The 27,648-nt window shown below is 41.5% G+C and overlaps 1 protein-coding gene across 5 annotated transcripts in view; it reads right to left on the reverse strand.

The window, feature by feature from the left end:
- The window catches only part of SORCS1 (sortilin related VPS10 domain containing receptor 1), a 300,139-nt gene that overhangs the window by 193,093 nt on the left and 79,398 nt on the right, over positions 1–27,648 (reverse strand). For 4 of the 5 annotated variants that reach the window (XM_062601967.1, XM_062601966.1, XM_062601965.1 and 1 more), the window contains exon 2: positions 17,957–18,024. In XM_062601967.1, the coding sequence (XP_062457951.1) occupies positions 17,957–18,024 (68 nt within the window). Of the gene's footprint in view, positions 1–14,569; positions 14,764–17,956; positions 18,025–27,648 lie in introns of those variants that run through there. The other variant, XM_062601968.1, reaches the window with a different exon arrangement.

Below are 27,648 nucleotides of genomic sequence, written 5' to 3' on the forward strand. Positions count from 1 at the left end.
TCATATATAATTACATAAAAGCTTGTTAGAGGTTTAGTGATTGAGAAGACAAATGTTTATGACACCCACATTCAGAAAAGTTCTGAGCTTTTATGTGATATCCCATAAGAAAATATAAATGTATTACGTAGCTTTCAGAGCAAGACTTAAAACTTCTTCAAACTAACAAAGGAAGTGACTGAAACAGGGAGTCCAGAGAAGCAGCACTTTAGAAAGGAAAGGAAGGGACAAACCTATGTGGGAGGACAGCATGACAATGCCCAGGGGGATATTGTTAAGGCAGACATGATGACTGTCAAGTGTAGGCCAAATACACGTGAAAATTAAGGCTCAAGGCATCTGAGATGTTGCTGATTCACTCGGCATCCTTTCCCCTTTCTGGATGGATTTGAGCTCATTAAATGCAGCTGGAAGGTATCAGTTTCTATGTGAAATATAACAGGTGCCAAAAGTAATGGAACTATGCAGCTAGATCTACCCCACACATCTCATGTAGTTTCCCTATGTGCCAGACTGAACTATAACTTCTCTGGGTTTTCCAAAGTAACAGAAATCCCTCCATCAAAAATAGATACTTAAAGTTACTAGCATAGGTGTCAATGCTCAATCTTTAAGGAGGGAGAGGGGCTGCTGCACAAGGGCAGGTAGACAGAATAAGAGTTGGCATCATCCCACGCATGATATTACCTGGAGCCACTGAAAGTAGTACTGTCAATACCTACATGATTCCCCTTTTCCCTGACTTTTCCCTCCATCACTAAAAAGATACCTTGCAGTCAGTAGAGACTGACTCATCCTATAAGGTGGTGAATGCCTAGGACATACAGAAGCTGCCTTTCAGATTTCTTTCCCACAACAGAAAAGACACGGCTTGCTAGAATCTACATTCCCTCTGCTTTTTCCTTTCTGACCAAGGTTTTTACAGGTACTTTTGGAGGGGTTCTCTCTCATGGGTAATCAGACCTATCAAACAGGGAAGGAGGAGGTAGATTCAATTCTCTATAGCAACATTCATGCAGAAGAAGGCAGGGCAGTCATCACTAAGTTAATTCAGAAAATTAAATTAATTAACAAGCCAATAACATCCCTATTGTAGGTTCAAGCACACCAATTAAATAGGAGTCACTGATGTACCATGTATTCCAAGCAGCTGGGTCTTCAGAGTCAAAGCCACTGCCATCTCTCTGTAGAGAAAAATATTTCTGAGATGGTAGGAACAATATGGCCAGCCTGGAAGCAATGCACAGTTCAAGATCACCAGTGCTTTATTCTTCCATGCCTCCTTTTTTCTAATAGGCACCATGGTACAAATCAGTGCAGCACAAGCTTACTAAAGAACCAGAATTTTTTTTTCTTACTACTTAATGGAGTTTTCCAAAGTTATCTTCTTTACCCTCTCCATTCATTAAGAGGATACGGCAATGCTTAAACAGCAATCAATAAAACTCAAAGACACTCTGTTCTCCATCTGCCATATGGAGTTCTGTGCCCTAAAGGCTACACACAAGTGCAATTTTGTGTCATTTACTTCTTTTTCACTTCCATAGGGTACTCTATCCAACACAGTGAGTGGCCAGTTCATTTTATAAGATAAAATACAGCTGGGTGACTTTGCTTTCATCACACAGCAGGACTCACATATATAAAGAAGTGTGAGGAAAAGAAACAGGACTGCTAAAGGCAGAGAAGACTTCTCACTTCCCAAGCATTAATTCAGCTGTCACTGCAGTTGACACATGCCAACCACCACTTGGTGCTTTTCAGCTGTCCACCGTTCTGGATGCTGAAAGTCTGTATTGCTTCCAATGATGGATGCATTCTTAAGAAGGAGAAATAACCCCCCATCCCCATAAACACACCCACCAAGGGCTAGTAAATACTCCTATTAAGCACTTCTGCTATATAAAGGCCTGGAGCCAGAAGTCAGTATTAGCTGGAAGGCTGTATCAGGAAAGTGACACATGCTTGGCCTTGTTCTTACACACTTATCTGCTGCAGGTTCACACTGAAGACAAGGTACTGGGTGTAACCAATCTCTGATTTGGTCCAAAATAGCCCTTCATACAACTGAAGTTACCTACCTCCCTTGTTCAATGTTCAATTCTTACTGACTTGATGGGATTACTTATAATAAAAAAAGGGTAGAGTGCCAGCTGTTGCAACAGGAGTAAATAGCCTCAGACCTTACCTCAGCTAAATGACACACACTTGGATTTTTTGATTTGGTTTTGAAGAAAGGTGCAACATGCAGCTCCTCTGTCACCGGAATCCATTTAATGAACAATTCTAGATCTCCCATACCAAAACACTCCACATTACCCTCCTTTTTTTCAGGGCACTAACCAGCATTCTAGGAGTTACTCCACACACATAAAGCTAGGCTATTGTATCTCAACGCTAGTTCTTTTCAAGCAATTTAAACTGAAATTCTGCAAATTAACAAGCCTTGTTCACTCTGAAAGGTTTATTCCATCTTCTTTCTAAACTAATTGACTCAGCATGTTTCTTCTGAAGCAATAACGAGCAACTGAATGCAAGAGAAGTCAACTGCCAAACAATGCCTTTTTAATTATGCTAATAGAAGGGCTGGACAATGTATTTATACTTATTAAAATACTGACCATTACTTTCTAATAGGACATAGACTGAGTAGACTTTATAGCTACACTTGAAGTATTTTCAACCATCTTTTCTCTTTACTTAGCTTTATAGCATTATCAAAACACAAAATGGTAATACCAGATATCAAAATAATAAGAAGAAAAGCCTAACAAGAGAGGTGATACTGGTTTTGTGAGTGTCCAGAATTCATTTCTGGAGCAGATTAACAGCAAGTGGAAAGTGGTACAGTTGGATTCAGGGAGTGAATGCATAACAGTTTCCACAAGCAGAAGAGCTGACTCCCCATGCAACCCCACTAATCTTAACCATATATAATCTTTGCTTCAGAAACTAGATTGCCTCCCCCATCTCATGTCAGTGCTTGTCATCTTTTATCTGGTCTGAGTAATCTTTTGCCCACCTTATTGCGCCCATTTGTGATGGTGGGTTTTTTCCCTTCATTTCACCTTTACTCTTAGAGACACCAAGCTTGGTTCACTTGCAGTTTTAAGAATCTGTGATGTGCATGACCTTAAGAGCATGTTTCAGATATGTTTAATTTTATGTCTATTCTTTAATTCAAATCAGCACTTCAAGTTAGCCTTGTGCTGAATCAAATAATTTGGGATGAATTTACGTAAAATTAATTGCAAAATGGAAGTGAGCAAGTTTAGCTATGAGGTGTAACTACATCACAATAGCAATGTTTCCAATGTGTACATTTACCTATACAGAGTTCTGTTCTACCACATCATCAGCATCTTGTGTCAGAGCACAAGTTGATTTAGCTCAGCACCTGTCCCTGAAGGTGGTTAACAACAGATACCTGTGCGAAAACTAAGGAAGCATGAATTAGTATTTCCTCCAAACACTCTCCCAGCATCCAACAGTTGGGATTCTGTAACTTTGTGGTCTACAGACAGCATCCTTCATGGGCATATTTAGATTGTTTCTGGAGCACAGAAGCATCCTAAGCAGTGCAACACAGTGTTGCACTTTTCATTTCTCTTTCAATTCTGCCCAGAAACCTCATCCTGGGTGTAGAGTTTTGCTAAAAATTGTATGTTATCACAGAAAGCCCTTTGTGCCAAACCAGTATCTTAAAAGAAACATTTCAGAGTTTTAATTAAAAAAAGAAAAACTAAGTAACTCCTGGCTCCTCAGCTTACATAGCCATTGATCAAATCAGTGCATTTTGGCCCCTTCATAATGGGATGTAAAGTCCAGTTTTGCTTATTCCAGCTCCTACACACTGTCCAATCGCAGCTCTTCTCCACATTGTAACTAGACAGTATATAGCCCTGTAAGTACAGCCTTCAGCCTTTGTCCTACTATTATGCTTTTCTAGACTGAAATACATTACTTCAAATGAGCCTAGCTTACCATGTAATCCATTTGCTCACTGTGACTACCCTCAGGTCTCTTTTTGATTCACTACCCTACCTGTCTTAAAACCTGGAAAATTATACCAGATTTGTCACTAGACTAATGGTAAAAATGTCCTATATCACTGCACCTAGAACTAACCTTGTAGAATGTCATTAGAAATATCTTGCTAGGAAAGGAATCCTTGCAGCTGACTTTTGATACACATGAATTTGCTGATTTTTCATTATGCCTAACCAAATATTTCACCATCTACAAGGCACAAACCCATACAAGTGACAGAACACAAATCTCCCAACCCCAGTCAGTATCCTGCTTTCTGAACCATGCAGCTCTCACTATCACAGTAAGTTCATTCATACCCCTACTCACTCAGATCACAAACTGGGCTGATTCACTCACAAAGAAACACTAAGCAAGAAGTACAATCCTTTCTGGATCCAGGGTCCTTCTGTCCCAGTCAAACAAATTACTGTGTTGAGGAAGAAAAGTCAGGAGATTGAAAATAACTCCTCCAAGACTCTACTAAGACTGCATTTGGCTTCCAAATGCTGTTGTGCATCATCTTAATAAAGCACTTAAGGAAATACATCAAAAGCTATTAAAACACTTGTGACATCATGCTTGCTTCTTTGAGTAGCATCCACATCTAGAATTTACAGTTCATGTGTGCTGAGTAGCTGGTGGAGTTTCAAAATAAAAAGTATATTGGCTTCTTCCTCCTTTGGCTCCTTTACCAGAGATAAAGCAGTCTGGGATTGTAATATGCTTTTCTTACAAAAGAGTTAGCATTGTGAAAGCTGTTAACATACACAGAGAGATTACAAAGAATAAGACCATTTACCTTTGAAAAGGGAACACTTAGAAAGGAAATTTACTGAGGCCTGACTTTCTTACTACCTTCATCGTGACTAGCCTCTAAATTTTATGCTGCCTCGTAACAAGAGAGCGCATCGTCACTAGAGCATTGGCATGGAAGTGAAGAGAAATTATATTTCCACAATGCCAGTAGTCAGTGCACACTGCTCCTAGAAAAAGGAGGTCAGGCTCTTGCAAGCCACAGATGTGCTTACTGGAAAGGGACAGTAATTTAATAGTCTATAAAATATATATAAAACTTACATTTTTAACTAGATATTAATGTTAATATGGCAACTCACCATCAGAACTCATGTTTCAGGGCATAAACTGTTTTCTTTAGTGGGGCAAGAAAGAAAGATTATCCCTGTCGTGGTTTAAACCCAGTCAGGTAATTCGTTCGCTCACTTCCCCCCCTTTTCTTGCCCTCCCCCTGCTCTCGGAGGGACGGAGAGGAGAATCGAAAAGAATGCAACTCCCACGGGTTGAGATAAGAACAGTTTAGTAACTAAGGTATAACACAAATCACTACTGCTACCACCAATGATAATAATGATAGAGGAAATAACAAGGGAAGAGAATACATCATCTCACCACCAGCCGACCGATAACTCGCCCCCCCAGCCCGACCAAGCTCTGACCGATACCTCCTCCAACCCTGCAGTCTCCCAGCCCTTCCGGCTAACTCCCAGTTACATCCTGGGCATGACGTGCTGTGGTATGGAATACCTCTTTGGTCAGTTTGGGTCAGGTGTCCTGTCTCTGCTTCCTCCCAGCTTCCCCTCCTCCCTGGCAGAGCATGAGGCTCACAAAGTCCTTGGCCAAACCTAAACATCACTATCAGCTCTGTTCCCAAGCTGAAAGTCAAAACACTGCACTGCACCAGCTACCAAGAAGGGGAAAAATGAGTGCTACTGCTGAACCCAGGACATTATCCACCCCTTATTCCATACCATTCACGTCATGCTCAGATCCCACATTTTCAATATACCATCACTCTTATCTCAGTGCACGCTTATCTTAGTGCATGGACCAGTCCCTATAAAGCTGCTGAGTCCATCTGGTCCATGATGTCAGGCTCCATCTCTTGTAACAGTCTTCCAGAGCAGGAGAGACTGTGCGCAGTGTTCACACTCGTGAATAACCTGGGCAATAGTGTCCATTGCTAAGTCCACCCCTCGATCATGAGTCCATATCTATGTTGCATCTTTGCTCTGATGGCCTGAAGTGCCATGGGCCCACCAGGCTCAAAATAATTCATTGTCCCCTTCAGCAGTTTCTGCAGCTTGTTGCTGGGGACTCCATACAGCTGCCTTCCATCTCCGACGCTTCCAAAGCACTGGAGGGGCCCAGTGGACTAGATACTTGCCCATACTCTCCCACACACCCTGCCACTCCTGGCTGTCCAGCCTTGGGGAAAACCTCTTGGTCCCCCCATATCCTCGTCTAACCCCAGACAAGACCCAAACCTGACTCTGCTTAACTTTTGAGATCAGACAAAATGGTTGTGGGTAGAACACAGCCTGTGTGTGTGCCAACATGCTGATCCCCACCACAATCAGCAGGCAGGTCCCAGGGATACCCAAAGGCCATTCAAAACCTTCAGAACTCTCAGTTGATGCTGCTGTACTTGTCACTGGGGCCGGTGCAGCTGCTGTGCTTGCCGGCTCTCCCACCGCCAGCTTCTCTTTTCCTGAGTCCAGCTCTTCCTCCTCTGCCTTGCTGGGAAATGCTGCGTGGTCTCCTGCATCCTCCTGGGGCTCGGCGGGCGGCTTCCGTGGAATGCTCTCGGCCGTCGCGGGGCTGGGCTCCTCCGCGGGGCTCGGCTCCTCCGCCGCCTTCTCCCGCTGCTCGGCAGCCGCCTCCTTCTGCTCCTCGACCGCCCCGACCTCCTCCACCGGCAGCCGTCCCCTCGCGGCCTCCGGCCCCGCTCCCGCCGCCGCTTGGTCCCCGGGGCCGCTCTCCCGGGCCGCTTCGGCTGCCGCCGGCTCCCGGGGCCGCTCCCCCTCAGCTCCCCGCAGCCTCACGAAGATGGAGAGTAGGGTGAGGGCCAGGACGGTGAAGAGCAGCCGGACGGCCACGTACAAGTCCAAGGCCACGTCCGTCCCGCCCTGCTGCTGGAGCCCGCCCGTATTACAAGCCATTGCCATAAAGCACAGTGAGACAAGAACCTTAGCCCAGGCCCCATACTTGATAAACACTAACACAGCAAATACCGGCTCTACGTAAGTTACAACATTCTGAAGCTGTGAGATCAACAAGAACAACTCTGAGAGCCAATAAATCGTCATTGTGATGAGTGGCTATTAATCCGGTCAGATCTGTCGTTATCTCAACCCTTCGTGCCCCACGTTGGGCGCCAAAAAGAACTGTCGTGGTTTAAACCCAGTCAGGTAATTCGTTCGCTCACTTCCCCCCCTTTTCTTGCCCTCCCCCTGCTCTCGGAGGGACGGAGAGGAGAATCGAAAAGAATGCAACTCCCACGGGTTGAGATAAGAACAGTTTAGTAACTAAGGTATAACACAGATCACTACTGCTACCACCAATGATAATAATGATAGAGGAAATAACAAGGGAAGAGAATACATCATCTCACCACCAGCCGACCGATAACTCGCCCCCCCAGCCCGACCAAGCTCTGACCGATACCTCCTCCAACCCTGCAGTCTCCCAGCCCTTCCGGCTAACTCCCAGTTACATCCTGGGCATGACGTGCTGTGGTATGGAATACCTCTTTGGTCAGTTTGGGTCAGGTGTCCTGTCTCTGCTTCCTCCCAGCTTCCCCTCCTCCCTGGCAGAGCATGAGGCTCACAAAGTCCTTGGCCAAACCTAAACATCACTATCAGCTCTGTTCCCAAGCTGAAAGTCAAAACACTGCACTGCACCAGCTACCAAGAAGGGGAAAAATGAGTGCTACTGCTGAACCCAGGACAATCCCAAAGGTAGTAGGTTTTGCACTGGGAGTTTAATACCGGTAATAGCTGTCTAGCATTTATGGTGCACTGTGTTGCTTCCATTTAGGCTGAGGTGCCATGCATTAAGGAGGAAACAACATTGTAGTTCTACCTCTCTCACATTCCAGAAAACACAAGAACAGAGGAGCTGAGTTGTAAACACAATTAGGAAAAATGTTGTTTCATATCTTCATAAAGAAACAACTGTTAAAAGAGAAATTAATAAAAATTTAATACGATTGCTTTTCCCATCTACTAGTTCTTCCCAGCAATGCCACACAATCTATGGTCCTAAAACACCTCTGTTGATTTTCCTTCCTTGGAAAGAGAACTGGCTATTTCTTATCTTTATGCAAGGATTAAACTCTGTTCAAGCAAAATCCAAACTAAAAATACCATACATTGACCCAAAGATGACAAACCACCCTGCAAAAGATATCCAAGAGTTTCTCTAGGTCCTCTTCAGTACTGAATGAGAATATGCCACACACTTGGCAAAGCATAGGCCAAACCTCTGTTAGGCTTCAGCCACAAATAGAGACTGTAGGCTTATACAGTTGTGTTTCCCCTCTAACTCTTCCAGGATTGGTTCTATTAGCCAGTTTCATCCATTTACTACAGATGGACAGGTAGCATAACCCCATTACACACACATGCAATGGTGAAGAAGTTTGCCTAAAGCTGTATGTAGGGAGGCTAGAGCTCGCAGCTGCGGTTCTCATTCCACAGCACTAAACAGAAGATATGCTACTTCCTAGAAGCAAGGAAAGGAATAGAAGAGACCAAAAATGTGTGGGTTTCAGCCTCCCAGACTGATCCTTTGGAGCTGAGACAGCCTGGGACAATGTAAACATACCCGAACTATCGGTAAGAACACAGTGACTTGGTAAAGCACAATGGGAGCTTAGACCTGTCTACAGCTTCCTTTCATCCTCCTGTCTTACAGAAAGGTTATTTAGCGCACAGGTCTTCTGGCTTCTTGTTTCCCTTTTAGCTTATTTAAAACAGATTTTGTATTCAAATGTATAAGGACAATGCCACACTGATTTTGATTGCAGTCCCTTTCTCCCCAGAGGTTACAAGGCCAACAGATTGGCAGCTGAGTGCTGTGCAGATTTTAAAGCCTGCAGCTTAGCAAAAAAACCTCTTGGGGACTCAAGATCAGCAGCAGCTTTTAATGCATGACAAGGAACCTGCCATCTCCTCAGGCTGCCTTTTAGTGCCTGTGTCCTTTCGATCCAGCTGCATTTCTCCCTATATATGGAACATACCTGGTTCCCAATTAACTCTGAGGGGGTGTCTCAGCTCATCCTGTTCCACCTTAGGAGGGAGCACAACTTTGTACCATCACCACCACCGCCAAAGAGCAAAACCATCAAGTTTTATCAGAAGTTAAAGAAAAAAAAACAAACCAAAAGCTTTTATTCATCAGCAGAAGAGCAAGAAGTTTGGTTTTCCTTGGTTGTTTTGGTTTTAGAAATTATGAACACATAAGCCAACAATCAACATTCAGCTGGCTTGCAGGAAAGCCAGGCTCAAGGCTCTGCTTGGCACGCAAGGCTCTGCTTGGCTCTCAAGGACCAAATGTGAAGATTCTGTTTGGGCTTTCTCATCTGTACAACAGCTGAAGTCATTCATTTTTCTCTTCACTATACAAGAACCTGAAAGTGGGGCTTTCTTCCACCACAGAAAAGCTGAGACTGAGCAATCACCTGACTCCAGGAGCTCAGGCTTGAAGGAAATGGATGGGAACTCATACACAGATATGTGTATAAATACAGCAGTAAAAGCACATTAGTAGAATGAACACTGTCTTTCTGCAAGAATTTTGCCTTGAGAGAAGATCAGATATCAGTCTATCTCTCCTTATGAAATAGTATGATACACAATACATGTGTCATCTCTAAATCTCTATTAATTTTCAACTCAGCATTTCTCATAGACACACTATTGGGATTGTAAGATCATTGAAAAGAGGTTTTATCTTCACACTCAACTACACAGCACACATTAAAATGCATGCTAGGGAAATTCATGCAACTTCCTTACAGAAGAAACTCACTAGGGGTTAAGGGAAAATAATGGGTGAAAGAGAGAAGGAAGGCTTTTTACCTCCCATTGGCAAAGCACTGTATCGGTTTAGAGTGCATTACAATTGATGTTCATAATCGACAGGACATCTTCACTCACCGCTTCACATATCTCAGCAGTGAAATGACTCGATGCAATAGCAATGGGAGGCTGCTACCCAGGACAGGAAATGCCTTCTCCAAACTTTCATAAGGGGAAATCAAGCTGCAAACTGATTTCTTGCTCACCAGGAATTGAATCTCACTCAAGTTGCCCCGTCATACAAAGCACAAACTTTTTCAGTGCTGAGTACATAGGTCTTCAGCAGTACCTCCCAATGACAATAGGCAAAACGAACTTTTTTTGTCTTAATTGATCCAGCTCCCTGCAAAGTATAGCTCTCACTAATAATACTGGTGCACACACACACACACACAGATCTGGAGTCTCACCCAGTAGCCCTGGGGTCTTCCTAAGGGACTCTGTGCCCTCCTAACGAACAACTCATGCATTGATGTCCTACTTTCTTCCTCCCCTCACTAAGCTCTGACATGAGAAAGAAAAACCTTCTGCTGCTGAGAACACTGTACTCCAAGGCACAGGAGCTGTCAGCAGGATCACACTCAAAAGCTGGCTTTGCTGTCACTACTGAAGACACAAGCTGATTACTTGTGGGCTTTATTTCTCCTTTTCTGTTTTGTCCAATTATCATTTGGTAGGTTAGAGAAGAAAGTACCTGTCCAAACACACTGCTATGTTTTAGTGTAAACAGCAGTAAATTTATGCTACACAACAAACATACCATTGCATATATTTAAATATCCATTTTTACAACACATCATTTCTAGGTGTTTCATTAAGTCCTTGAAAAGAGACCTACTGACACATCTGACTCTTTCTGTAGTAACAGTAAACTTTGAATGTTTACCTGGATAATTCCCATGGTGTAAATGCAGAAATATTTGCAACCTGACTCTACAGATCTTAAGAGTTCAGATCCCAAGCTAGTATAACTCACTCAGCTGGAGCTGGTTTTTGCTTACCCAGGCTTAGCCCAAATTCATTCTTTACCCAGTTTTGCAAAAGGAAGGGTGACTGCATAGATACAAAAGGGATGGAAATATCAGAAGATAAAGGATGTTTTACCTCCTGTTTATGAACTGCTAACTGCCGTGTTGTTTATCTTTACTCTTATATATCAGATCCAGTCTAGCTTGTCTGCAGTTCTCACATAGCCTCAGCAGACAGATGAACTCAATGGACCGTAAACAGAGAAAGTTCTGCTATGTTTTACCAATATCATCTGTGCAAGCAGGTACAGTCTAGGAAACAGATGTGCCAAGTTCATCTTCTAATTTGCAGAACAAGCATGACAAACTGCATTTAAATACTGTATGTCCATAAAGTGGCATGAACATTGTGCATCTGTTATTTACAGTATATTGATAATATATGTCAGAATTAATATTCATTATCTTGAGTTACATGGTTTTTCATGCAGAAAATGGATTGGGGTTCTATTTTATTTACTTGATAACACTCCTACATTTCGTGACTGCAACAGAGAACTCATTTTTAATATGCTTAATAAATTTGCATTGTCATTAGTGCTGTGTATTTTATCCACACAGACCAGAAAATGTGCAGCACATTACTAAATCCTCAACCAAATCTAATACCATCAAATATCAGGGTATGATTCTTAAGCCACATCAGGGCAGAACTTATTTGAGATTGATTAAACAACAACACATTATGCCACAAAATGCAAGAGTTATACTGGCCCTCATTCTTCAGGGAAGGTAAGAATGTAGTAAAATTCAGTGACATTTAAGTTTCCTGCTAAACTTGGACCTCTTTCAGCATCTGCTGTGGGTTGCTTCCTAGGTAGGTCTTTTTTGGTTTATTTTCTTCTTCAGGTGTTTTTTTTCTTAACTTGGTTGGTTGTTTTAGCCTCCCCAGTTTCACTGGAGCTCTTCCTGATAGCAAGCCAAACATCCCAGGAAGCATTGGCAACCAACTGAAAGAGTTGTCTGTGCTAGAAGTTTTTATTACTGTTAGTCACATGGGTAAAATGAGCCCTCTCATGTAAAAAACTTATACCTATAGAAACTGTGAGGTCCCACTGGGTCCTGATGGCTGAACAGAATGTCCCATCACGCAAGAAAAAGGCTGCACTCAGCTCCACACTCCATCAGTGCATAAAATACATGTTCTAAACCTGCTTCCAGTGCAAGCAGATCTCCCGCTGCGATCAAACTGTAAAAAGATACTGCTTCCTACGTGAAGAGCTGAGCGTGCAAACTCATTCTTTCCCTCTCCCCCAGGTACCCTCCAGCATCTATATACGCATCAGCCAGTAGTTCATATGTTTGCAGGATCGAAAATAAAAAGAAAGTAAAATAAAAGACAAAAGAAAACGTCATTGTTACGATTTCAGTAAATGCCCATAGGAGATAATGTAGCAGCATTTATCAAGCTCTGATACTCAGTTAAGAAAAGCAACTTACACTGAGCAACTGAAACACCATATTTATAGATAAAAGCATTTCAAACAGTCCTTTTCAAGTTACACTTCCCCACAAAACTGCTGGTTAAAATGTGCTTAATGAGAGTTTCATTCCCCTCACTTTGTCAGTTCCTCTCATATGGATTTGCTTCTCCTACCTACTTCAGCTAAAAGACCTTAATCTGCTGTTGCAGAGCACGCTGTGTCACTAAGCCACACGTTATGACCTTATTAATGTGGCTCAGCAGGTAGAAAATAAATGTGAATTGAGAACAGCCCATCTGCCAAACAGAAGTAAGAAGCCAAGATAAAACTTGCAGGAGAATAATGAATACAATAACAGACATACCCTAGAAATTTCCCTCAAAGGAAGTAAGCAAATACTGAGAATATTTCAAGTCTCCTGTTGCGTTATCTCTTTAGTCTAGAGAAGAAAATCTCTGCAAACACAACAATACTGAAGATGACATGAGTGGCTATAGCTCTGATCTGTAGAGAGGGCATTCTTACACAGAAGGAGCCAAAAAAAATGCATGCAGAAACCTAAATATGCGAGGCTTCAAAACATTTGTAGTATTTATAACCATATACTCACAGCCAAGAATTTTCAAACAATAGGATTCAAAGGAGAGGAAAATGTCAAATTGATCATACGGCTAATACTGCAAGGTTGGATTCAGATATAGTCCTCAATCTACACTTACCTCTCTCCCTGAGGCTTTTATCCCTAGAGCAGCTACAAGAGAAAAGAACACATGCCTGTGGTTCCATAGTTGTGTTTCATTATCTAACATACTACTGCAAACCCATCAATGGTGATTATGGGACTACCCAATACACAGACTTAGACCTTAGTACCAAGTACTGTGGTCTGACTTAGCCCAGTATCTCATCTTCAGCAGTGGCTGAAAGTCAAAGAGGATAAGAACACAGTAAGGACAGCAAATTCTGCATTTCATCAAACTGTCCCTTGTAATAAACGAGGTTATTCCTAAACCGAGAGGTAGCGACACCCTGAAGGTTCGGATTCTTCTCTGGCACACGTACTTCTTGAAGGGACAGAGTTGCAAGACGATGTGAAGCGGTGGTGTTGGAAGGCAGGAATGAATAAAAGTGGTAGAGGGGTTAAAGTACTAGTTTAAGGTTAAACAAAAAAGCCATGAAAAAGCTAGAAACAGAGCCTTGGAGTTCTGAGAATTTTTATCTTGATGTGACATCTATAATATTTATCACCAGCCAATCTTCAAAATACTGTAGATGCTAGTTAGCTAAATCCATTCTAAGCTCTTTGGGGGAGGTGGGGGGAAGGAGGAAGAAGGCAACTGTTATCATCCTCTGCTTCCTTGCTTTACATATGGGAAGTTAAAGCTAGATCTATATAAGGCACAGGTAATTTTTGAAGTCCTTGAGATTTCTTTATGGCATATGTGCTAACGTTTCTTTATTGCAGAAACCAGGAGCAGTGAAGGACCAGTTGGAAGTGTTAAGCATTCCTGAACTGGGGAGCTCAGAGTTCAGACACAGTGCTGGAGAGTTGGAATATCATCAATAACTTCCAGAACTAACACACCAACAGATAATGATTCAAAACATAAACGCTCACAAACCAAACAAACTCCACATCTTCCTACTTACTGGCTGAAAAGCAAAATTTAATTACTGCTATTTTTACAGCAAGTTCCATGAACTTACTCATTCCTGACCAAATAGAGAGTTATAAGAAAGCAGAGGTAAATGGCAGCACTCATTACTTGTCAGCATCTCAAGGTCCTAAGGGAAAGTGTTTTGCATGCACATCTTTCCAGAGCATCATATTTACACAAACAGAAAGAAAGATTAGTCCTCCCCCACAGCTGTCTGCAGTTCCTGGATACCATAGTCACTATTCTGACATTTGTATTTATCAGGAATGTAAGCTTATCTTACTCTAGTGGTAAAAACCATCTAACTCTTACAGCTTAATCCTCTTTGTGATCTGAGAGATACCTAGGAGAGGAAGAGAAATAAATTCAGTACACTCAGTTAAATGTTCAGTGACAGATAATGTTTTCTCTTCCATTTTCTTTCTCTTCTATAAAAAGAACAACAAAAAATTAAAAAAAAGCCCTCAACTAAAACTGTGGAAATAGTCTGCTGAGAGGATAACAGCATAATTAAAGTCAGGCCCAGCCTGACGCAAAACCTCATTTACCTTGCACAGAAGCAGCAGCTCACTTGCCATCCAAAGCTCGGTGAGCACAAAGCCTTAGCACTGTAGAAGGTTGTATAGATTCTCCCTGTCTCTTTCCTCTTTACTGCAGTTCGTCCCTTCATGTCTTGCCAGTGGTCTCTTAATTCACTGGTAGTTCTAGAAGGAAGATCTCCATCCATTAATGCTGCAGCCAGTTGTAGTTAAACTGGCTGAAAAATTACAAAGAAATGCCATCTGAGCAGGTAGTAGTGTGTTTATAAAGAAGACAGATTCATATCTTGTAGGTGACAGCATAGCTGTGATATAGATGGCTACAGTACCAGCAGCCACAAGACTGCTTAAATCACCCAACTACACCTTCAAATGACAGATGTACTTAGAACCAGCTATAGCATAAATGACTCAAGTCTGTGACATGCTTCTAAAGAGCCCCTCATAATTCATCAACCTTTTGAATATGTACTCGGCACAGGAGGCAAAAGTGGTATTTCTTTTTCATATATTCAAGGCAGGTATTTCAGTTGTGGGTATCTGCAGAACAACCTGTCTTTCTCCTCTGTACTTCAGAAACAAGCCTCTTGTCATAAGAAAGAGTTCAGAGCATGAGATCATGCTTTCTTCCATTCCCCAGAATCAAACCTAGACGCATGAAATAAATTAAAGTGCAAGATATGTTTCTCCCCTTCTCTCAATTCTATTTTTTTCTATCCTTTTCAAACAAGCAGGGAGATTTAAATTAACGTGTCACTTAAGCAGCCAGGAGGAGCAACAGCTAATAACCTCTCTGTCAGGTGCATTGAATGACAAGATATGCCCATCTTCTCATTTCTTTCCATCATGCTGAGAACAGAGAAGCTGTCCCAGGATCTTCATAGGGATATTTATTAGTGACCTGAAGGCATGCCTGCGTGGTGAGTGGGGATCTTACAGCAGAGCCAGACTTGGGACAGAGCACAATCACCCAAGGCTTACGTAAGGCAACAGGATCGAGGAATGACAATGAAGTGCACTAGCAGCTTTCAGACCAGTCATGAGCACTGAAGACCCCATCAAGAATAATGGAGCATGGCAAAGACAAATGGGTTGATTTGAGCTATCCTGGCTCTCCTTCAACATTTCCCAATCCCATTTGCCCAGGGATTCTGGATAGTTGGCCATGCAACCATAATCAAGTCCTGATGTGATGTGCACCAAGTGAGTAAAGCTGATGGGGTCAAAGTAAGACAAGTGGTTTCTCAAATGATCTATAGAATTCCTTGCTCTAAGATGTCATAAGTACTAAAGATTTCGACACACTCCAAGAGATATTGGCTCACGGGGTATTAATCCCCTGCTGTGTACTAAAACTAAAAGATTATTCACACCTTGAGAGAGCTTAAACTGAAGGTTTGAGGAAGGACCCTCAACTTTGACCTCGAGAATGAATGCTAGGAGAATACTAGGAGGAAGTGTCAGATATAACTGTGTTCATATATTCTTTCTTGGACTGCTTTTTGGTAATAGGATACTGGGCTAGACAAAATAATCAGGTTATTCCTATGTTATTAATCACATTCTGACATTAGGACTGTATAAAGTCCAGAACAGTACATTACACCCACTAGCTCTAGGACCGCTAATGTTGCCAAGGCCCCAGCTTCTGGTACATCCTCCAGTGACATCCCTAGCCCCTTCTCTTTTAATTCGGGTAAGATTTATGACATTGTGGCATGCTTCACTGAAACTAGCTCTGAAACAAGACAACAGCATCAAGTTATCTGCACAATTTTGTGCCCATATTCATATACCTCACAAGAAGCATGTTTTCCACTCTGATCTATCTTCTGCTTTCAGTCCTAAACAAATATCTCACTGCCAGCAATGGGTAAGGAGGTGTCTCCACATGCTGAAATGCCATTTCTTCCTCAGTGATTGATGAAACAGAGATAAATATTTCACAGGGTGAAATGACTGAGGGTAATAAGAAAAAAAAAAACAAAAAACAACAAAACCCCAAACAAAACCCAAGTGTATTTCATATTTATGAACCCCCTTCAGAAAAATATTGCCGAAGCCACAGTCCTGAAAAACCCTTTATTATGGCGTATATACCACAGTAAAGACAAAGGCAGTAGAAAAACCTACCATTTTTGATGGCAGGACCATTAATATATATATTTTTTTAGGACCATTTTTGATGTCTAGCCATAGCAGCGACATATATGAAATGGAAAGGTCTGATTTTCCCCCTATGGGAGGATAAGAAACCATTTATCCAACCACACAAAATACTAATACTTCTGAGTTTTCCACCTGCTGTTTCGGGGAGGGGGCACCACATTTATTTTTCTTTTCTTGGTTTGGTCTTTTTTGTTTGGGTTTTTATATTTCTTCAGGCCAGTGGGTACAACACTAGCTCAAATTTAGAATATACTTCATGTCAATTTCCTCCTCTGTCATTCTCTTAAACCCCGGACCAGTTCCATGAACAGAAAGATTATTTGTTTTACTTCTGACCAAAAATTCTTCACTGGAAACAAAAAAAAACTTTCCTAAACAAACTTACCAAAGCAAGTTCATCCTAACAAGAAGTTAGCTAACTAACAAGAAGTTTTGGTTTCAAACACTCAACGTTTTTTTGTATCAAGACGGCAGCCTGTCCGCCTCCATACAAAACTACTATTTCCCTCCAAAGTTTCACAGATGGAGCCACTAGAAAACCTTTTTCATCCCTTACAGTTCATGAAAGTACCACTAGGGATATGTGATGTAAACACCTGTTAGATCCATTTATCAGAAAGATGAAAACAGGCCCCATCTGTTCTCATTGAATCCAAATAAAAGCCTGAAGGAACTGACCATAGCCCAGCTCTTTCCTTTGGCTCACAGAGTGCATTATATGTCTTGAAATCTTGAAAGTATCATGGCATTCTCTATAAATCAGTTTAGTAGTCAACATCACACAAATGGAAATCCATTATCTGGTACTAGTACTATCAATTCCGAATAAACAGACATTGCATACTCACTCAGAAGTATTCCCCTAGTCTTAGTAGCCCAGAGTTTTCATAAGGATCATCTGGACAGCAGACAGCCATAAGACTCATTATAAAAAAGGACTTAAAGCCATTTAGTTCCCCTAAAGATAAACCAATTGCTTGATTTGATTTTGAATAAGATGGAAAAGGGGAAATCAAATGATGGCCCATTCATGAAATAGGTTATCTAGCTGAAATAAGACAAACTTCAGCCTCTTTGTCCTTGAGTATGAAAGAAGTAAGAGAGAGGGGATTTAGCTACAAACCTTCTGGCATATTATTAAAAATCCAATTAAATTCAATAAAAGAAAGGTATCAGCTCTTCCTATTTAAGTAAGGTGGTAATTATTAACTCAATTTATCTTCATACCTCCAAAGAGAGCTCTCTGTGATGCTTCCCAGGTTGTAGTCATACAGCTTTGTCAGAATTAGAATCACCTGAAGGCAAAAGAAGAAATCATGGTTAGTCTCAAACAATTACAATCTCATAGAACTGAAATGACCCCAGGGAGAGTTTATGATTCCTTTAATGGGTGCTTAACATAATTGAATGAATTGTTAAAAGCATTTGCCTAAACTGACATGGGAAGTATTTGCAAAGATTGTGCCAATCAGACCTTTTCTTGCTCAGCTCCTCTGCATGATATCACCAACAGGTTCTTCCCTTAACCCCAGGAGGCAGAGTGCAGTGGAAAGGAGCTGGCATGCTAGACAATGTTTCAGGATACAGGATGAGATCTGCTGTATGCAGTAGAAATAGTGATTCCTTTCTGCTGTTTCACAAGTACTGAAACTGCTGACCTTTTTCACAGCTCTGGTGTGCAGATAACCCACATATATGTCTCCAGTCAAACTCTCAAACTCTTTTTGGTTGTAGCAGATGATATAATACAAGCAAACAATCACCAGTTTTTGCCTAGAAGACTCAGGCTGGACACCAGGAAAACAAATCTCTGTAAGGAAAACAGTTCAACACTGGGATAAGGCTACCCAGAACATCTGTAAAGCTTCCATCCTTGAAAGTAGACCTAATGCATATTATAAGTATTAATATATATTATGTATTACAACATAAGATACCTAATTATTGTAATATATATTATATAATACATATACACGTAATATTATAATATATAGAGAGACCTAATCTATAGTTGATGATAACCCTGTTTTCAGTAAGAGGTTGAACTGGGGACCTCCAAACGTCTCTAATCACCAACATTTCTACGGCTTCGGTGAAAAGTTTTACATTTAGTCATCATGAAACTCCACATTTAGGAGTTTTTTAGCTCTTTTGATAAACATCTTTTCCCTCCTGCCAAAACAGACACTTCCAGAATAAAATTATCTTACCAGAGGAAGGAAAGCAACTTTAGCAAAAAGAATTTCCAGCAAAACCTTTCAACCTGCTCTTTTGTTAATGTCTTAAAAAATAATTCCTGACTTTCAAGATGATGGGCTTCTGACATTTGGGAAAAACTACTAAACCATTACTATTGCTACTAATTTATTTTGCATTTCTCCCTGCCTGATCACTGTATATCTTATCCTCCTCTCTATCCCATTAAAACCACAGTAAATTAGAAGCGCAACACTTCTCCCCTGACAAAACCCATGATCTATGTATCTCTTATTATTTTCAGCCCGGGTTCCTAAGAAATAAGGCTCACAGATACACATCCCCCTGCCCCCTTGACAACCTTGCCAACCACAGCCAATTTGGCAGAGAAGCAAAGGACTGGAGAAAATTCAGTCCCTGTGCAAGCTGGCACCAGCATGGCAGAGGAATAGCCACATGGCTGCTTGCACTGGGGTATAGGAACAGAACTCGCAACTGCCATTTCCAAAGCTAAAAGTTATCCTACCTTTTACACACCCAATAGCCCTGAACCAGCCACACCAGGAACTGTCTTTGAAATTATGCTCAGCATATGAGACAGAGCAGAAAAAGCTTGGCAACGTGGGACCTGAGAACATAAGCAAGCATGTAGTTACAGCATTAGAGAAAGGTATAGGGGACAGAGCACACACATCTGACAGACATCTGTTTCAGCAGCACAACTGTGTTAAATCACTCACAGCATGGGGAGAGGCTGCCCAAAGCATTTCCTATCTGCATGAACACAAGTTACATGCAGCTGATAGGGGAGATGGGAAAGGCACCACAAAAAAAAAGAGTGCCTTACCAGGGCCAACCATCACCAGAAGAAAAGCAGACTTTCTTATTATCTGTTCCCATTTTAATCTTTATGACTAAAATAAGAGACTCATCCTGCTATTGACAAATAACTGGCTGCAAACTCAGGCTGTTAAAAAATGCAAACCCCATCAGGCAGAAGACAAGGCAGAGAGCAGACACCCTGACTCTGCTTCTCAGGGACACTGCACAAATGACCCCGCAAAGAAATTAAGACTGTGGAAGAGCATCCCCAGGGATGTGCCCGAAGCCCACGGTTGCCTGCAGCCTTCCCCTCTCCCTGGCTGGGCATGGGACAAGCCCTGGCTGCAAGGCTTAACTCTGCTGCCCCTGAGGTTCATGGGGGGGCCTCGCCATGGCGGTGCAGGGGGCAGCCCTGAGGCTCCCTGAGCAGGGACCATAAGCCTGCCCCACAGCTCTCAACTCCTCCATGATGCCCCAGTGTGCTCCTAGGTCCTGATTTCCTCAGTGGCCCACTTACATTTGCCCCTGCCAGTCATGCCCCATGTCCCCACAATGGCAAGCCACCTCCAGGTGCCCTGGACACACCATGTCCCCCAGCAACACCCACTCTGTGGCAACTAGGGCAATGCAGTGGCCCCAATCCTTCAAGTGTTATTTTCCCCTGAAATAGCCCCTGCTTGCCAGACCCAGAGGACAACATGCATCCCCTGCTACAATGAGGGTGGGCTCACACAGCAGTCATGAACCCTCCCCTCTGCTGCTTCCCAGGGCACCCTGACATAGAATCATAGAATAGTTTGGGTTGGAAGGGACCTTTAAAGGTCATCTGGTCCAAACCCCTGCAATGAGCAAGGACGTTATCTAGATCAGGTCGCCCAGAACTGCATCCAACCTATTCCAGTATTTTGCCACCTTGCTTGTAAAGATTTTTTTCCTCACATCCAGCCTGAATCTCCCCTCTTTTAGTTTAAAACATTACCCCATAACCCATTGCAACAGGCCTTGCTAAAAAGTCTTTCCCCATCTTTCTTATAGATCCCTTTTAAGAATTAAAGGTCTCCCTGGAGTCTTCTCCTCTCCAGGTTGAGCAGTCCCAACTCAGCGGTTCCTCATAGAAGAGGCGTTCCATCTCTCTGACACAGATATCCCCTGCGCTCCCCAAAATGCACAATCCCACGGCTGTCCCGGAGGTGCTTCTTTCTAGCCTGGAGGATCCCTCTTTGAAGAGGCGGACAACGTGCAAAGCGCCAGCCACCTGCTGAGACATCAGATGGCAGAGCTGCAGCGGGCACATATGCTTCGCGAAGGCTTGTGCCAATTAGGGCTTTAGAAGTGCTAAATTTCAATCTCCACCCGCCCAGGAATGCTTATCAGCGACAGCAGGGCAGCTGTCTGCTCCAGATACAGAGCTGCGTCACTGACATCCCTCGCAGCACCCCCTGAACAGGTCTGTAAATCCCTTACTTAAATAAATAAAGATTACATGGGGAGAAAAAGGAAGGGGAAAGGGTGTGTACATAAAACCCTTCTGAATAACAACTCTCCCAATCAAAGGTAGCAGTGAATTCAATAAGGTTCAGTGCCCTGCATGGAGGCCTTCTTGGAGACATGACATGGAAGTTGCACATACCCTTGGCTTTGAGCCTCCTTTAAATCTACAAAGCAACTGGACAGTTACTTACATTTTTCTCCAAGTCTTGTGTTCTCTTGGCCCTCTTCTCTGCTTACGAGAAGAACTAGAGATGTCAGTAACTGATTAATATTTCCCCTAATGAATATTTTGACATCTGGTAGGTTTAGAGGCAGACCTGAAGATAGCAGGCATAGAAATTGGGAAGAGTAAATAGGAAAAACAGTGGGGTTTTTTTTCTCCCATTCTTTGCCACTGGCTGATGTAATGTCACGGAATATCATACAAAAATCAAGAAACATTTTCCCCATATGTAAAACCTAAAAATTAGAATCAGGCTAATTTTATGGACGACTAAGATTCACGGTGTGCAATTACTGATGTCAAACAGACTGAGAGTAATTTTTCACAAATTACTCAGATTTTTTCCTTTTTTTTTCCGAGGAAAATAACAAATCTCAAAACTTCCATGAAAGAGAAATCCATTGAGAATTTTAACATCCTTGCTTGAGGGGAAAAAAAAGAAAATGTAATTGATATCCCCAAAAGAACATGAAAAGACAAAAAATTGGAAGTGCCAATAAGGGAAATCAAAATATTTCACTTCCAGAGAGCTGAAAAGTCTTTCTTGTTCCTTTTAATTCCCTCAGATATTTCATTAAAACCCACACAATCTTAAAGTGCTGTAGCTGTCTTGGAATTTACGGGGGGGGGGGGCAAGAACCCAGCTGCATTCCATCACACTTTTTGACGTAGCTTTAACAATCCTTCTGTAGAGGCATCCCTGGACCAATCCAAATATATATGTTAGTTGCAGACTAGCTACATCTAGAGCCATAAATGATATTGCTATACCTGCTTTACTGAGTAAATTTAGGATAAAATCTTAGCATTCAACACTTCCATGCTAATATTTGACACCATGCTGCAGCATAATTATGCACAAGTTTGTTGGGCAATAGCTTAGATATCGCCACCTGGTGCAGATACCCTATTTCCAAAACACAAAAGGGCTTTTCTATAGGAAGCTGTCTCATTTTTGTGGACATATATCAGCTCACAAACATCTTCAAGTCCATCTAGTTTCAGCAGCCTCCTTGTGTCATTCACTGTGTTTCAAACACCAGCAACAGATCTCCTCAAACATGTATGTGCAAAACAAACAAGTCACTGGGCGGAAAATTAGTTATTTCTGCCCCAGAGTTCAGTATTCTCTTTTCCCCTTTGTAATGATATTTGAATAACCTATGCAAGTCAATGATTTTGGTTCTATTTACTTTTTCAGAAAACATATTTCTTCTTTGCTGTTCTCATTTCGTTGTTATTTAGCCTGCAAAGGTTAGTTCGTGTTTAAGATTGTTTCTTTTTCTTTATTTTTTTCCTCTCTGTGGCTGTCACTGCCTAGTACGAAGGAACTTAATGAACAGAGACATGCATATTATGTTGTTCTAAATGTCAGAATAGGGGCTGTGAAGAAGCACAGTAATGAAATGAAAAACATTGTCTCACCTTTTCTTTATTTCTCAAACAGAAGAACACAAATTTTTAAAGGTGTTGCCTACAACTCCTAGGGCTCAATTTTTACAATGTTAGCTCTACACTGACCTAAAACTCTGCCAGGAAGATCTGCTCTATGGGATTCCCTTAGCAGCTTGCACGAAATTACTTGTGTACAGACTGCTCCTTGCTCAACAGTTTGTCAAAACTGTTTGAAATAATAAATAGATAAAATATTTCTAATACCTGACTGCAAACCACTTAGAGCAGCTTTGTGAATCAGTCTGAGAATCGGTTTCTTCTGTAGACTCTTAGTGCAGTGATCAGACATCTGATTACTGAAATAGCAGGGAAAAAAAAAGAAGGTATGATTTCCATGCTGCTCCCCCCGCCCTACCACCCTGCAGCCCAGTGAAAGCTTTCAGGATGCCATTCTGTCCTGACTTCTTACACAGCACCATGGACTATTATGTCTCAAGCCTTAAGAGTATATCAATTTCCAGCATAGGATAACTTAGGGTCTTCATGAACTCCCAACATTAGTGCTCTATTGATAGAAAGCTTCTTGTTTCATTCATGTGCCAGCTACACACTCAACACTATGACCTGATCTTCAGGATGTGCCACAGTTTGAGAAAGAGGTGTCACAACAGTCTTCCCTCTCTGGTGGGAGACAACAATCTTCACTCTCCACCCATGCAAGAAGCATGCAACACAAATACATCCAGAGCTTCTGGGACTCAACACACTGCATGTGCAGTTTGCTTGCTCCATTGTTATGATCTGCAAATGTTTAGGCATAGGGACTGTCTCACAGATGCACAGAACACAAGCAGTCTTCAATATAACAACATTTTGTTAATAAGTTATTGTAATAAATATAGCCGTGTAAAAACGGTAATGCTGTAGCTATCCTTTACAAGACCCTCCTGATAAAACTGTCACATTGCCTTCTGATTGGGAAGAGAGAAACAAACATCCAGCCACAATCAAGACAGTTTAAGTACACCTCAATGTGCAGTGATCCATGAATCCCTTATTAAACTCTAGAGATCCTTTCCATCGCCTAGTTAGCAGGAGCATAAGTCAATAACAAAGAAGCACTAAATTAAGTTTTCACAACCCTGTTGGTCTCCTATAATTGAGCAGGAAGCCAAAGGACTTTCTTATGCATTATGTGTTAATAAACCATGTTTCTCGGGCTAGACTGCAGTGTTTGAGAGTATGCACCATTCAATCAACCACTACAAATAATTGGGCAACACCTATCTGTTCCCTTCTTCATCTACACCTTCCCAGTACAGCACAGAACTTTAGGACTGAGCTAAAAAAAAAGGAAAACACAACCAGAACTGAGGAATATTCTCAGTGAGCTGTTTGGCAAGGCATCTCTGTGAGAAAATGTTTTCAAATAAATTCAAAAATAAGTCTGAATAATTCATGACAGAGTTTTACAGGCTGCTCATGAATAGAAAAAGACAAACTTGAGAGAACTCATTGTTTGGGGCAAATTACTTGTACAAACCTTGTTCTTTGTATTATTATTATTTAGCAATTTTATACCAGTCAGCAAGTATCAGGGTCTCTAACAACTATGCAAGTAGCAAGAGCTATGGATGCATGAAGACTGTGATTTGCTTTCTGGCTGGACTGCGGATCAACTGCTTCCCTATATAAACACATCAGCAAGCAAAGGAAAAGGAGAAAAGTATGATGACAGAGAAGGACAGCCACATGGTTACAGAGCTAGATTACTGACACCCCATCTCCCTACAGCCTATTATGAAGAATCTGTAAACTAAAAATTCTTTCATTGTTCTACATCCTTCAGTGGACATAAAAGAGGCCTGATATTGCCCAGTATCCCATCTGTGACAGGAGGCAACAGCAGATGTTTAAGGAGGAAGCATTAAAAATTGTCTATGTAGAGGGTGATTCTTTCTCTTATTTTCAGCAATAAGCAGATTATACTCTTCTTAATTCAGAAACTAATATTACTATTGTGCCTATTAATAAAAAGATCAGAGAAAGCAAGCAAGGATGATCAAAGATGTGGACTGGCCTTTTTTTTAAGTAAGAAATTACTCCAACTTTCAATCCAAAAAAGAACAACAAATGAGATATGAAAGAAATCTGTAAAGTCACAAGTGTCCCAAATTGATTATTTACTGATTTTGAATACACAAGACCCAGCACAGCAAGTGAAACTGGTAGGTTCAAAATATCACATCTACATGAGTAAGAAAATTCCTTTCCACCACATATTCTGGACCCTGAAAACAACATCAGCTCAAGGGGAGATAGGAGTTCAGGGAAGAGATGTGCACTAAGGTCAACTAAATAAAAATATATCTAGCACAATGTTTGTGCAAGCTTTCCCAGGCATGCAATTTTAGCCTCTGTTAGAGAGGGAATATAGCCCAGTATGACAATTCTTTTGTTCTTATAGCAACTACAGGTAGCTTCAGCCCTCATGAGTTTGTCTAAATCTGTTTATAGTTATACATACTTTTGGTATCTATAAAATCCACTGGTAGGCAACTCAGCGCTCGCCAAACATGGATCCTAGTATTTCCTTTCTTATTCTTGTATAATTCAATCAGTATGAGCAATATGTATGGCAGTTTCTTTTATACTCAATTTACAGGGATCCCCAGCATGGTGACAACATTTAGAGGAGACAACAGTATGAACTACAATGAAGAGAGGCAAAAGGAGGCGTCTCTCTTCCTCAAATCTTTTAAAGATAGCCCTAACCTTCATGCTTGTCAACAAAATGAAACAAATTTACTCAGTCTAAGAAGAATTTAAAATACTACCACCACCAATGCACAGAGAAGAAAATTGTGTTTCTGTAATAGCTAAAGCCCAAAGGTCAAGACACTGAGTGATGGCTTTTCCTGGCTCAGAAAAGGACCAATTCCCTCCTTTCAAGCCCTTTTTCCAACACTGAAACCCATTTTCACAAATTCCCCTTTCACAGAAATATTTCTGAGCAACTCTATGTGTGATTAATGAATTAAAAACAGAAAGCAGAGATAGTCAGGTTGCAAAGTAAATGTAATGACAGATTTTCTTCCAGTGGCAGAAATAGGCAGGAAAGAGGTAAAGGAAGAGAAAAACAAGGGGGAAAAAAATCACCCGTTATCTTTAAATGTTTTAATACAAAGGCAAACAGTTAAGAGAGAGACAAGGTCTCTTTTCAGAAGACAAAAGTTAGTATAGAGAGAATCGATTACACACTATAATTGCATTGATGCTTAAAAGCCATTAGCATGAGAGCTCTGTGCACGTCTTCTGTTTATTCATGTCACTGAATACCCGCATAGGCCTTTGGGGGATTATTTCAGAATTAAGACCAGAGAAGGGTGAAGCCCTAAACTACTTGGAAGGAAATTTCTTCTCTTACACTCTATTATATTCGCTGTCAATCAGTAGTTCTTGCTTAAACATGCAGTTACTGCCAGTGATTTAGAGTGGACACCCAAGAAAGGGTGAAAGGGTCAACCGCAGAAAAGCACTAAGCTGTTCTGTGCCTGGCCAGCTCTTGGGCTTGCTATTGAAACACTCAGAGACATTCTGGAGGCTCTGGGCTTTGCCAAGAGACAAAGATTTTAAGCGCTGAGAAGCCATTTCTGAAGCATACCTGCAAGTAAAAACTAGCTGCTGCTGAGTCTCAGACACCTGATCTTACATGCACTGGCAGCTAAAAGAGAGCAGCATACAACACTTGCAGAACAAGAGGGAGCATGCAAGAAGAGACTTCATGGAAACATACCACTCAGCCATTAGGATTCTGCTTTGCAAGCTGTATTTATGGTAGTGCCTCCCTGGTTAAGACCCCGAAGTTTCTGAAGGATTTAGAAATACCCATAAACTCCAAACACACACAGTATTTCCCAAACCAGCAATCCAAGCTTCTACTTGAACATAATTCACACAGCTCTGTGTGAAGAAAGAATGAAGAGGAAAAATATCATAAAGGGCAACAAAGTTGAAAGGCTGAAACTAGGTATTTCCTTGGGAAACATGTCCTAGGGGAGGCCTGGGTATGCAGGGATACACACAAGAAAACTGTGTATATACATGTGGTATATACAATATCCAGATTGGTTATTCTGGAGCTCACTACAGAATATAAAAGTGAAAAATTACCATTCAATGAATAATTTATTTAGCACTTTACTATTTAAACAAATGACTTTCATGAATGCAATGTGTATTCAAGCAATAAATCACTGTTTAGCACTCTGTCACAAGCAAAAGATACTCCTTGACAGAATTAGCGAGGGGTGATGCATGGCCACAAGGAAACTACGCGAGAGTTAAGGATGACATCCTTGAATAATAGACTGCCTCCCTCTCACCCCAGAGAAGAAACTGAATCTTTAAAACTTTCATCGGGGCGCAGAAAGGGTAGTGAAACTTATGACCGTAAGTACCTTTCATTTTTAGGTCCCCAAAGTGCCTGAAAACTTAACTGATCACTCCTAATAACAGCTCTGCACTGTAGGTTGGTTTTATTACACATGTCAAGCATGCAAAGTTTAAAAGAGTTTTTTACAGAAGGCAGGGAGGGAATACTTGCTCTGATGAAATCATTCTTCCCTGTCCTTGAGTGCATGGAGAGATAGACTTCATAAGATTCTAACCTGCTCTAACTTTAAATCACAACTTCCACCCTATCTCTAACAAGGTATGAGTCAAATTCAAGCTTTCTATTCTTTCTCTAATCCTTCCATCTTTTTGCATCACCACAGATGGGAACACACTT

Source organism: Pezoporus occidentalis, unplaced genomic scaffold, assembly GCF_034315485.1.
Source record: "Pezoporus occidentalis ecotype Australia unplaced genomic scaffold, CSIRO_AGI_Poc_V1 ctg73, whole genome shotgun sequence".
Taxonomy (NCBI): Eukaryota; Metazoa; Chordata; class Aves; order Psittaciformes; family Psittacidae; genus Pezoporus; species Pezoporus occidentalis.